This window comes from Suricata suricatta, chromosome 6 (genome assembly GCF_006229205.1).
Source record: "Suricata suricatta isolate VVHF042 chromosome 6, meerkat_22Aug2017_6uvM2_HiC, whole genome shotgun sequence".
NCBI classification, from domain to species: domain Eukaryota; kingdom Metazoa; phylum Chordata; class Mammalia; order Carnivora; family Herpestidae; genus Suricata; species Suricata suricatta.
The window spans coordinates 100,975,903-100,989,182 of record NC_043705.1 but is presented as its reverse complement, the minus strand read 5'-3'; the positions used below and the strand labels follow the sequence as shown (position 1 = coordinate 100,989,182).

At 40.4% G+C, this 13,280-nt stretch overlaps 1 protein-coding gene across 5 annotated transcripts; it reads left to right on the top strand.

Annotated features, from left to right (window-relative positions):
- The first annotated feature begins 4,285 nt into the window (after window positions 1-4,285).
- THG1L (tRNA-histidine guanylyltransferase 1 like) lies at window positions 4,286-11,021 on the top strand. 5 transcript variants are annotated; one of them, XM_029941411.1, is made up of 6 exons: window positions 4,286-4,501; window positions 5,238-5,414; window positions 6,382-6,551; window positions 7,252-7,340; window positions 8,471-8,578; window positions 9,568-11,021. In XM_029941411.1, the coding sequence occupies exons 1-6, from the start codon at window positions 4,311-4,313 to the stop codon at window positions 9,727-9,729; spliced, it is 897 nt and encodes a 298-aa protein (XP_029797271.1). In that variant the 5' UTR covers window positions 4,286-4,310; the 3' UTR covers window positions 9,730-11,021. The 5 variants fall into 5 exon arrangements, with proteins under 5 accessions (XP_029797271.1, XP_029797269.1, XP_029797268.1 ...); XM_029941409.1 differs by lacking the exon at window positions 4,286-4,501 and adding an exon at window positions 4,655-4,700; XM_029941408.1 differs by lacking the exon at window positions 4,286-4,501 and adding an exon at window positions 4,688-4,773.
- Window positions 11,022-13,280: the final 2,259 nt, after the last annotated feature.

The following is a 13,280-nucleotide window of genomic DNA, read 5'->3' as shown; positions in this document are numbered from 1 at the left end:
CAACTAGTTAATCACCTAATTTCACAGCTATCTGAAGTGGCAATTGTAATATAGCAGCTTATCTATGATACATTCAAGATACATGATATAATTTATTACTTGCTCATAAGCTAAAACACAGCCTGCTTAATACCTTTCCTTAAATTCCACCTCTATACTACAGTATACTTGAGGTCCACGCAAAAAAGTAGCTACTTTTTATATAGAAAATGGATGATTAAGTCTTTGGTGCTGTAAAAGCAACTTCAATTAAACACCCCCCCACCACCATAAAAAGAAGAGGAAAAAAAAAAGTAAAGAAAATAATAAGGGAAAAACCCAAGACACACTCCCTAGGGGGGGAAAAAAACCAGCATGTAATTTCTGTCCTTGACAAAAGGTATAAATCAGCAAACACCACCAACAAGCAAAACAAGTACTACAACGTAAAAATATTAAAAAAATGATAACCCTCTCACAGAGCATAATCTTTTAAAACAACTAACAATATCAAGTGTTGGTGAGGATATGGAGCAACTCATGTACTATTATGGAAAATGTAAATTGGTAAAAACACTTTGGAAAAAAGTATGACACTTTCAACCAAAAGTGAACAGATGCATTCTTCATGACACAGAAATTCTAGTCTTAGGTATGTACCCAATTCAGGCACATATACACAAAAAGACATGCACAAGAATGTTCAAGGTAGCATTTTTCATAACTACTCCCAAAATGGAAGCAAGCCAAATGCCTTTGCAACAATACAGTGGATAAACTGGTATATGTAAACAATGGGATACTATAGAAGAATGAAGACAAATGAACTACAGTTAACACTCTGCAACTTGGTTGAATCTTCTGAACATAATGCTGACCTACAGAGACCAGATGCCAAAGAATATGTACTGCTAAAGTCCAAAAACAAACGTAACTTCAGTGCCTGACTGTCAGAAGAGCATGCAACTCTTCATCTTGGGATTGTGAGTGTGAGCCCCATGTCGGGCAGAGAGATTATTTTTTAAATGAACATTAAAAAGTTATAGATGTTAAGAAAGCCATTAGCTCTGGAAAGGAGAGGGAATAATAATTGAGATGGATTCCTGAGAACTGACAATGATCTCTTTCTTGACTGGGTACTGGTGACATCATTTCCATGTGCATGTTCATTTCTAATAAAAAGATTTAAGGGGCACCTGGGTGGCTCAGTCAGTTAAGCCTCCGACTTCGGCTCAGGTCAGATCTCACGTTTGTGGGTTCGAGCCCCGCGTCAGGCTCTGTGCTGACAGCTAGCTCAGAGCCTGGAGCCTGCTTCCGGTTCTGTGTCTCCTTCTCTCTCTGACCCTCCCCCTCTCATGCTCTGTCTCTCCTGTATCAAAAATTAATAAAACATTAAAAAACATTTTTAAAAAAGATTTAAAAAGAAGAGAATTGGCATAAAGAAAAATATTCTAAGTAAGGTAGTGTATGGAAATTACAAATTCACAAAGACTGTATGTGAATAAGTTATGTTTGAGAATTAAGAGATTGGATGATTCATGTACCTTTACAATTTAAAGATGTAGTGAAGTACTGAATTGGTTGATTTCTGCCTGGTTGACACAGGCAGAAACTACTGTATAGTTGGTAAATAAAAACAGACAAAGAGAGAGAAGGGAAGGTAGTACTGAGGAGCAGCTAAGAGCATGAGCTTTGTAGTTAAAATGTTTGGTTTGGAAACCATTTTTTTTTAAGTGCGCTCTTTGCCCAATGTGGGGCTTAAACTCATACCCTCATGATCAAGACTTGCACGCCCTACCTACTGAGCCAGCCAGGTGTCCCTGATTTGCAATTCTTGCATCACTACCTATTGGATCTGTGACCTTAGGCAAGTTACTTAACCTCTCTCTACTCAATTTCCACATCTTTAAAATTTTATGCCTCTCTCCTAGCTTCTGATGATGGCTGGCAATCCTTTGCCTTCCTTGGCTTATAGATGCATCCACAAATCTCTGCCTCCTTCTCTACATGGTGGTCCTCCTCTGTGTCTCTGTTTTCAGTTTTCATATGGGCACTAGTCATATTGGATTAAGGGCCCCCTAGTGACCTCAGTTTAATTGATTATATCTGCAAAGACCCTATTTCCAAATACAAGTTACATCACTGTATCTTGGGTTAGTACTTTAAAATATCTTTTTGGGTGAGACAACCCATAACATGTAGAAAAATGGAAAAAAGAATATAATAAATACCCATATGACTACACCTATATTTAGTAATTGTTAATATTTTGCCACTTTTTCTTCATGTATCCCCTAAGATTAAAGTTATTCTCCTGCCTAACCACACTGCCATTATTGTGCCAATAAAATTAACATGAATTCTCTAATATCAACTAATGAACTGTTGCAGTAGATTTCATTATTGTTCAAACTTATTCATGTTCCTGTTCCCTGTGGGAAGATAATACATCCCTGCCCTGCAATCTTTGCACTTGACTATTGTTATACCGCTTTAGCAAATGTAATGTGAGCAGCAAGATGTTCCCTCTGGTGCAGAAGCCTTTTAAAGCATTTGCCTGAGTTTTGGAATAAGAAGACACACTGGGGCACCTGGGTGGCTCAGTTGACTTCGGCTCAGGTCAGATCTCATGGTTTGTGGGTTCAGGCCCTGTGTCAGGCTCTGTGCTGACAGCTAGCTCAGAGCCCGGAGCCTGCTTCAGATTCTGTGTCTCCCTCTCTCTCTGACCCTCCCCTGCTTGTGCTCTCTCTCTCTCAAAAAGAAATAAAACATTAGAAAAAAGAAAAAGAGTTAAAAAAAAAAAAAAGAAGACACATAAATCAGAACATATGCCTGGAGCATAGCAGTAGCCATGCCAGCAATCTATGAGTGACTTGAGCAAGAAATAAATTTTTGTTTTGTAAGCCACTAAAATTTAGAGCTGTTTTTAATTGCACGTTTTCCCAGTGAATTTAGAACTACTTTTAATATTACTCGGGCCAGTATACATTCCAGATTTTCTCATTGTATTTCATTTTTATGTTTCTTAAATCCCTTTTATTCTGAAACAGTGTCCTACCTTTTCCCATCCTTCCTTCCTTTCACTTTTACTTTTTTATTCTTCATGAAATTTATCTTTTTAAGAAGTCAGGTTAGTAATTTTATATAAGATTCTACATTGTGAATTTTTCTGATTATTTCCTCCTGGTGTGTTTTAACCTGTTTCTCTAACTACTTCCTGATCTTAGTTGCAAATTGACATCACCTTGGAATATTATTATACCAGTGTGTATGTATATCCATACCACAAATGGTAGCCATCATGTCTTCTAATGCTCACAATAACTTTAGAGGGTAGCAAGGGAGGAATTGGTGTCTTGGGGAAATCTGAGAAAAAAAGTTAGAAAAAATATGTTAGGTCATATAGTCAATAGTGGCAGAGCCAGGTCATAAATCCATAACATTCACATTCTTCCTTTCTTCATGTTGCCTTGAAACAGTTTGAGAGATTTAGATAAAGTTGTAGATGTTTCTATCTACCCCTGGATGGATATACAAGAAACTAGCAACAGCCATTGTCTGAAGTATAGAGTTAGAAGTCAGTGAGAGACTTTTCACCATATATTCTTATATATTATTTGAAGAAATTTCTTGAGGATAAAAAAATAATGTAAGTAGGTGCTGAATTCAAAAGAGCTTTATAAATCATAAAGCATCATAAAAAATATTAGAGTTTAATGTTATTGCCTACCAGCAACAGGAAATTAAAAGTTGGGTCTCTGTGAAAAAGTTGAGTAAATTAGTTTAGGTAGGCCCATGTGTTAGAATAAATCACCCTTTTGAATATTTGATGACATTGGAAAACGTTCAGGGTTTAAGTGAAAAAATACAAAAATTGCATAGGTGTATGATTACAATTTTGTGTGTTCCCTGTGTACAAATACAAATACAAAGAGAAAAGTGACTGGGAGAAACCATCCACAATGATTTGAAGGGAGAGGGGAGATAGGAAGTGTCAATTTTCTTGTATTTTTCATAAATTCCGCATTTTTTACAAGTTAATAAATGTTATTTAGAAAGAAAGAAAATCACAATTAAACCTTCAAGCTTGGTCAGAAAGGAATTACTTACACCTTCGTGAGAGTGACTTACTGCACGACGGACGAGAAAACCTGAGAGCCGTGCCTAGTGCGAAAGATACAGCGAAACGCTTCTTCCACGCCCGGAAGTGGATTAAGAACTACAAGGAGAGGCGAGAGAGATGCCTACTCCACTATGGCTAGAGCGGCCACTATGAGACACAGGAACTTCCGGTCCTAGGCTTTCTTGGTCCTTCACCTTCCGCGGTGCGAATGTGGTCCTCTTGCAACGTGAAAGTTCGCGATTGCTGGGCCGTCACTTCCGTTACTCTGAGACGGTACTTGAAATTGGGGGCGGCCATGGCAAAGAGCAAGTTCGAGTACGTGCGGAACTTCGAGGCTGACGACACCTGCCTGGCCCACTGCTGGGTGGTGGTGCGGCTGGACGGCAGGAATTTCCATCGGTGAGCGAGTTTGCCCCGGGGCAGCAAGGTGCCCTCAGGGCTTCCGGGGAATGGACCGCGCTTGTGGCGGCCTCTCTTGGTTACCGGGTAACGCGACAGCCAATGAGCGCGCGGCATTGAGCCTCCCTCTACGCACTGGAGAGCATGTGTGTTTGAACGCCGTCTGGTCTGGTTAAAACTGTGGCCGAGTGCTCTGGTGGTGAGCTCCTGGCCTGAGGCGCCCGTGAGCCGAGACCTGTTAGCAAGGCCCTGGTGGAAAAAGTCAGCCCCTGGTGCAGTATTTCAGCTCTTCAGCCAGTTGCCCGGCTTTTAGTTTGTTATCTTTGAGGGCAGACTGTGTAGAGACCTGTTTAGGTCTTGCTGTGGGCAATACTTTACAGTATGTTCTTTGATTATCAGTAACGGACGTATTGACTGGATTCGGGAGGACAAATAAAAAAGGGAGACATGTAACAGATGGGGAATTTGATTCATAAAAATATTACTTTAATAATGATTCTTATAACTTTATTGAGCATTCCCAAGGAGCCAGGCATAGTTATATCTGTTACCTCCCCTAACCTTCACAACAGTCCTATGAAATAAGTGTACTTTATCTCCATTCCGCAGAACAGGGAATGGAGACTTAGCAATTATGCCCCTTTTTCTCAGTTGGTCAGGGGGAGGAAAAAGTAAACTTCTTAAATAAGTCGGGTTGTAAGCTCTCTTCCGTTCATGCCCTTTTCCCTCTGTAAAGGTTTGCTGAGAAGCACAACTTTGCAAAACCTAATGACAGCCGGGCTCTCCACCTGATGACCAGATGTGCCCAGACTGTAATGACAGAACTGGAGGATATTGTGATTGCATATGGACAGAGTGATGAGTACAGCTTTGTGTTCAAGCGGAAAACCAATTGGTTTAAAAGAAGAGCCAGGTAATTCCATGGCCTAGCTCCTTGAGAATATTTCCTGTCAGTATTTGGGTTTTGCTATTTTTAATTGCTGACTTACAGACTGCAGATGGAATATTGCAACTGCAGAATGTATATTTCCTGTTTAGACTGTTGTACTTATGTCTATTATTTGAGCATTACATAAGCCTCTTTATCTGATTCTTTCTCCAACATTCCTCATCACCATAGCTTCTAGATAGATCTGGCCCTGAACATTAAGACTAGAAACAGTCCATTGAGCATCTGACTTTGGCTCAGGTTATGATCTCATGTTTAGTGGGTTCAAGCCCTGTGTCAGGCTCTGTGCTGACAGCTAGCTCACAGCCTGGAGCCTGTCTTTGGATTCTGTGTCTCCCTCTCTCTGTGACCCTTCCCTACTCATGCTGTCTCTCTCTCTCTCTCTCTTTCAAAAATAAGCAAAACATTAAAAAAAATTTTTTTAAAAAGGACTAGAAACAGACCATTAGGATATAATAATATTATTGATTCCTAGGTTGGCTTTAGCCAAAAACAGCCTATATGTGCCTTACAATATTGCTTAAATTTTAATTAAGAAGGATCTCAAAATAGACAAATTTGATACTTCATTTGGCAGTATATTGAAACTCTCACAGAAAACAAAGTGTATAATGAATTGGTATGTTTTTTAAAACAATGGTTCTCTCCCTTCCAAGACTAAAAAAAAAAAAAAAAACCCACACAAAACAACCTCTTGAACCATAAATTCACATAACATCCTACATAGAAAAATTCGGTATTAGTAAGTTACTTACTGGACTGGAAAAAGGTGGGCTGCTTAGTTTTTCTTGGCTCAGCACATTTTATCTCTTGGCTTGCTGGACAGTTTGTATAATCACTCTGTTGCACACACAGGTTCTATCATGGTTTTGAATTAATATCATGTATTTTCTTTTTTCTTGCTCCACCCAATGTGCCTTACTTCTGCAAGTAAGTTCATGACCCACGTGGCTTCCCAGTTTGCCTCCAGCTATGTGTTTTATTGGCGAGATTACTTTGAGGACCAGCCCCTTCTGTATCCCCCCGGCTTTGATGGAAGAGTCATAGTATATCCTAACAACCAGACTTTAAAGGACTACCTCAGTTGGCGGCAAGCAGATTGTAAGTGATGCCAAATAAACAGATGTAGTTAAACCACCAGTTCCATACGTTAGAGGTGGTGATTTGATACAGGTTTGGCACATGAGTATTTTGTTTAGAATGCAGTATTTTATATTTTTTTAAGACCTGGCAATACTAAGTCTCCATTCCCACTTAGTATTAGACATAACCTATGCAGTTACTGTTGCCTTTATACACACACACACACACACACACACAGAAGCCAATGTGCCATGATCTGTACCATTCCCTCTTGTTCCTCCAGGTCACCCACTCTTTTTATGCATTTATGTTCATGGTGGCTCAGTGGGTGTTTGAACTGTGACCCCTGCCTTACACAACTATGATGATTGTGAGACTTACTCATTTGGTATATCTTGATTTTGCCAGAAGAACTGGAAAAGAGATAGGAATAATCTAAATCAAATACCTTTGAAAGTATTCCTTAGTTTAATGTGTAAGTTAACCGGTTTATACAAAGTATAACTGAAATGAGAAAATGAAACTTGTAGGTAATAAGTTTATTTATACTTGACCACTTCCCCCCATCTTCCTAGTGTGTGGTTCTGGGCAAATCACTGAATGTCTCTGAGATCTCTCTTCTTTTGAGGAGAGAGATCAAGTTCTAATGTTCTTTGAAGCACGAGTACTGCATAAAGATTATGTCTGTATAAACAGTGCCACTCTGTTCTCCTCACAGGTCACGTCAACAATCTTTATAATACAGTTTTCTGGGCACTTGTACAAGAGTCTGGACTAACACCAGTACAAGCTCAAGAAAGATTACAGGTATAAGGTCTTCCATGCATTAATACTTACCTGGGGCCCGTTTTCTGTACACTCTTCCTTGATACGTTGCATTCTTTTAAAGCTCTCTTTACTGCTTTGTTTTAAAAGGATATACAGATCATACGAGTAGCAGCGTGTGACCCTGGATGAGTTACTCCCTCTTGAGCTTTAGTGTCCTCAGCTGGAAAATGGAATTGGCGACACTGGCTCCACATTCCAGTACTGTACCCGTGGTAGTGCGTGGCTGGGGGTGCACACCGGTGGCCTTCTCTAGAGAGGGCACGTGCTCTTTTTTATCAGTCCACGTGGCATCTTTATCATTGCCATTCCCTGCTGCTGAGAGTATATTGTTAAGAGTATAGGCTTTGGGAGTCAAATAATTCTACCCAGGGACTACTACCGGGGACTCCCTCTCTGCCTTAGTTCTTTGTAGGTGAAATGTAAAAAGTAACAGTTCGCACTGCATAGATTTATTGTGAGAATTAAATGGCATGAAGCATATAAAACATAATAAACACTGGCATTCAACATTAGATGAGATTGCTACTTGTAGCATGACTGACTCTGAACTGAGTAGTGTGTTGTTACGGCTCTTAATACAATGCCTGGTACGTTATAATTACACAATAAATGGTTGTCAGTTACAGTGATGGTGAAGATTTACAGAGAGCAATAATTGGCATATTGGTGGATCTATCCAGAGTTCAGAAGAGCTGAGTTTAGATTTTGATTCTTCTTATAAGAATAAAAGCAGCTTTTGGCCTTAGGCAATTTATATAATCTTTCTAAGCTTCAGAATTCTGTTCTCTAAAATGGAGATGGTAATGAGGGTCAAATAATGTATGTAGTACAGAATTGTACTGTTACTATTAGTACTAGTTCCCGTCACCCCATCCTAGTTGTGACTTCTGAAGCCAATTGTTTGCTACAGAAGACAGTTTTATGAGTGTATACATCTAAATAAGATTTAAACTGCTCTTACAGTTGAAATTCATTAGTGTCTATAAGATGTTTGGTAAAACCCTGCCACTTTTTTGTTTGTGGAAATTTAGATAGAGGGTGGAATGGATGGGTAGGGTTAGGGCAGAGAGCAGCCATGAAAATCTTTTTCTATCTTTTTATTTTCTCAGGGAACTCTTGCAGCAGACAAGAATGAGATTTTGTTTTCTGAATTCAACATCAACTACAATAACGAGCCACTGATGTATAGGAAAGGGACTGTGTTGATATGGCAGAAGGTAATGCTATTGTGTCCAAATTAAAATGGAGGTCAGAAAGAAGAGAGCCTGTGCTCATCCCAAACTTTGTGTCACCTACCACATGTATGAAGATGTGGCTCACTGAATTAGGTCTTTTTAAAAAATGAGATGCTATATATTATTTTGGATGCTAATTTTGTCAGTTTGTTGGTGCTCTTTGTTGTATGGAATTTCTCCTTGTAAGTAGACTCACAGATATTAGAATTGGTTGAGTTATTTTTCTGTATCATAAGCTCTCCAAATCAAAACCCCATAAAATGGGGTACACTCCTGACAGAAGGAGTTTTGCATGCACAGAACATTTAAAAAATACTTTCTTCCACACTAGATAATACCATTAAATGGTTCCTCCCTCCCTTGACAATTGTAATATGAGGCATAGGGAAACCTTGTATATAAGGGTTCTGCCACTTTGCAGAATGTTTTTGAGATTCCCCAGATAGTCATACTTACTTTAGTATTCTGTATCTTTACCTAACTTCTTAATTTTACCAATATTTTCTCTATGTACCAGCCTCTGAGCATAATGATTTCTCTAAATTTATTTTCTTCCATTTAGTTTTCTTTTTTTTTTTAATGAATGTTTTCAGGTGTTAAGGGATACTTTAAGAATTAGCCTCCCCACTGGCGGCTTCAGCTTATTAGTATTTTAAAAGCACATTTGCTCTTTAGCACAGACTTGGATACTTCATCGTGCAGATGAGAGAAGCAAAAAAGTACCTTTAATTCTATAGTTATTGTTAATAAGGAACATGGAATCCCTCCTTTGATCCTAAGATCTCCCTTCAGAATATAGCAACTTTTTAAACGTTTTTAACTATAAATGAATTCATGCATGTTGAGATACGTGTGTATTTCAGAAAATATTTTTCCGAAATATATAAAATAAAAAAGTCAACTTCCCACATATCCCCCTCTACTCTCCCAAACCCAATTAACAATGTTAATTTTTTAACTTTTACCTGTAGGTGGGCGAAGTCACAACAAAAGAAGTCAAGTTGCCAGCAGAAATAGAAGGAAAAAAGATGGCGGTGACTCGGACCCGGATTAAGCCAGTGCCTTTATATTGCGATATTATTGGGGATGCTTTCTGGAGGGAACATCCGGAGATCCTAGATGAAGACAGCTGATCCTTTGCTATTCAGTCCTGGCGTGCTTAACCATGCAAGACTCCCAAAATTCCCTGGCCATAGGTGGCCCTAGGATCCTTACTACCAAGAACAGTGTGCCGGGAATGACATGACTGGTTGGAAAGGGACCAGGAAAAGAAGGGATGGGTGGGGGGTGGGTATCATGTTCTGCTTTAAGTAGAACACTTTTTTGCAGTATTGGAACATAGTTCCTTCTGTAGAAGTGCATTAAAAAAAAATTGTCCTATTTTTATAAAGCAAGAACTGTTTTATGCTTTGCAGAATGAATCATTTTTACATTGTGGCATAAATCTTATAAAAACTTGTCCAGCTCTTTCCACCTACGATAGAAGGTGAACCCAAACTTTACTGTCAGCCACCTGTCAGAATCAACTGACCTTGAAAGTCTCCCCTACCCATGTGCTTTGACCTGGAGATAAGTAATGGGTTGATGGCTGCAGATGCCTCTGAATTCAGGAATTCCAGGGAGGATGAGGGTTTTGTGCCAGTTTCCAAGTGGGCAGCTTTGGCTGAACAAACGAGAAGTACTTCAGATGTCGTTATGTGAACATTCCATAGATTGATTTGGTGGAGTCGTCAGCATGATCGGCGTCTCACGTGGGTATATCCAAGGCTACTTACCTCTTTCTAAGAAGAAAGGGAATTATGTGTATATATGAAAAAAAGAAAATGCGTGAGAATGAATGAACAAGAAGGGAGAAGCATTTACTTCCATCTTTTCTAGATACTTCAGTTTTAAAAGCCCCTATCCTATTGGATTCCTGAAAAGGATCCTCAGGTAGCCTCTGCGTAATCAGAACACTGGCATTTGAACTGGTAGAGTGGTCAGCACTTCATTTGGGGTCACGAGTGGCAGGTGTCAGAGGAAACCTAATAGTTCCACCTCCATATGGGCCAGTGGAGATGGGGGAGAAAGAGCAGAAGGCAGCAGCAGTAACTGCGAGAACCACCACTAGCGAGGGGTCCCCCTCGAGTGGGGGTAGATGAAGAGCGAACTCCCATTGCCTGTTTTGCTGGTTTCATATTTCAGAGGAAGATTATTTGGCTCTAGTGAGAACTAAGAGGCAGCCTACATTTTAGTGGCTGGTCTTGCATTGCAGACTACAGCCGTGAAGAAAATGTATTTTTGAAGGCAACGGCTGGTCTCCTCCTCCACTAATTGATACTCCATCTGTCGGAATCATTTTTTTCCCTTCCTGTACTCACTGCGCAGGAAGAAATATGGTGCATGTTTGGTAATTGATAAAACCTCTGAGAAAGCTTTCAACTCCCTTGGCCTAAGTTTCCATTTATTTTTCTCATACAAATACAGTGTATGAATCCAACTTTTGTTTATATGTGTCTTTACATAAGCCAGGATAAACATACCTTCATCATAGCAGTGGTTCACAGACTTCTACATACAAAAATTTACTTGGAATGCCTGTTTAAGTTCCTCCTCCAGCCCCACCCCCACCCCTGAAGATTTGAAGTTTGCTCATCTGATTTTTTTTTTTTAATTTTTGATAGAGTGTGATCAGAGGAGGGGCAGAGAGAGAGAGGGAGACACAGAATCTGAAGCAGGCTCCAGGCCCTGAACTGTCAGCACAGAGCCCAACACAGGGCTCGAGCCCACGAACCATGAGAACCTGAGCTGAAGTTGGACGCTTAACCTACAGTCTCCCAAGTGCCCCTGTTCATCTGATTTTTAACCCCAAAGGTTTCTTTGCCTATGGTGGGGGATCTGTGGCACTTTGGGCAGTAAGACCCTTGGTATACTGTGATAGGTTATCAGGCAATAAGGTAATGTAGCTCCTGACTGGCAAATGTAGCAATGGTAGGTGATAAGTAGGCATTAAAGTACACACTTTCAGGACAAAACCACCCAAAGAAAAGTGCTTTCTGTGGGTGCTATGTGATACTACAAAGGCTCGATTTTGTCATAAGATAGAGGGACGAGCATTTGTTGAATTAGCAGCAGTTTACAGCTTTGTTTTTTGTTCTCTGCATGAAGTTTTGAGCAAAGGTATGCATATTTCATACTTCTGCCATAACTAAGCCTGTAGTGCTGCTAGGAGCGCCCTTTGATGGGTTTTTTTGTTCTTGTTGCCGCATGTATTTATTCCAGCATATATGTCACGGTTGCATGTTAATTTTCATTTAGTTCTCTAAGGTAGAGAATGCATTATGTTGGCCTTTGCAAAGCTTAAAGAAACATTAAGACATACAAAAACAGTATAGAATTAACACTAGTTGATAGTTTGGTAGGCAAGTGGTAGGAAAGTGATTTGTGTGGCCTGTAAGTACCTGGAAACACCTTGGCTGTGCTGGATGAGAGGGTGACACATGGCCTTGTGTAGACCATCACTTTATTTTTTAAATCTGTATTTTGAAAGAGCAAGCCTGATTAGGGGAGGGCTGGAGAGAGAATCCCAAGCAGGCTCTGTGCTAACAGGGGGACTTGGTCTCACTGTGAGATCATGGCCTGAGAGTGGAAATCAAGATTTGACACCTACTCCACTGAGTCATCCAGGTGCCCCTAGACTATCATTTAATAGCAAAAAGCAAAAATGTTTTTGCTGAACAGAGGCTATAAAAACTGAAGGTTGCTAGATGGGTATTGGGTGGGGGGTGGGCTAAATGGGCAAGGGGCATTAAGGAGGACTCTTGTTGGGATAGTACCGGCTGTTATATGTAAGTGATGAATCACTAAATTCTATTCCTGAAATCATTATTACACTATATGTTCACTAACTTGGATATAAATTAAAAGAAAAGAACAAGTACACCCAGGTCTTGGAAACCTTCCATCTTCCTGTCTTCCAGGAGCTGGATCCTGGTTTCCTCCACTTGCCTAAGTAATGCTTAGAAAATCAGTGATATAATGAATTTTCTTTAATACTAAGGTCTCTCAGGTGTTAGTGCAAATTAATTTTTGCATAGTGTGCAGGAAATGAGGACTGGGATCCATCCATCCTTCACAGCTTTGTTGTCCACGTAACCAATACTAGCTAACACAAAGCATTTAAATGCTCCCTGTGCAGTATGTCTTCATTGTTAGGACAATTCTGTGGATTGGGTACTAGTTCTATTTCATTTCAGGTGAGAATGTAAAGACCCAAAGAAGCTAAATAACTTGAGTCCGAGTAGGGTAGCCCCCAGTAAGAGGCAGCATGCAAAATGGACTCTGCCCTCTTCCAGCCTCTTCCCATCAGCTCAAGCTAGGAATGTACTACAGTTCCGGAGAGCAGAGAAACGCCTAGTGAAGCTTGTTAAAATGCTAGTTCCAGGATCCACCCCCGGGGAATATGGAGTATTAACAAACATCCTAAGTGATAATGATATAAATGGGGAAACACTGTATTCAACCAGATCAACCTGTTAGCCAAGCGCCAAGGCGACTGCCGGCCAGGCGGTACTGAGCGCAGACAGACGCTGCCCCCCGGCGGCTGCGCCGGCTCAGTGCAACCTCAGGCCGCGGCTGCGCAGTGCCGCCCTCTGGCGGCCCCGCTCCTTCTTCCCATCGGCCTCGGCTTGCGGGCCTTTCAAAC

Excerpts from the sequence above, each read along its gene's own strand:
- THG1L (XM_029941411.1), top strand. The coding sequence starts at position 4,311 with ATGTGGTCCTCTTGCAACGTGAAAGTTCGCGATTGCTGGGCCGTCACT. Across the intron at positions 5,415-6,381 it reads TGGTTTAAAAGAAGAGCCAG|TAAGTTCATGACCCACGTGG; the intron begins GTAATTCCATGG and ends TACTTCTGCAAG. Across the intron at positions 8,579-9,567 it reads CTGTGTTGATATGGCAGAAG|GTGGGCGAAGTCACAACAAA; the intron begins GTAATGCTATTG and ends TTTTACCTGTAG.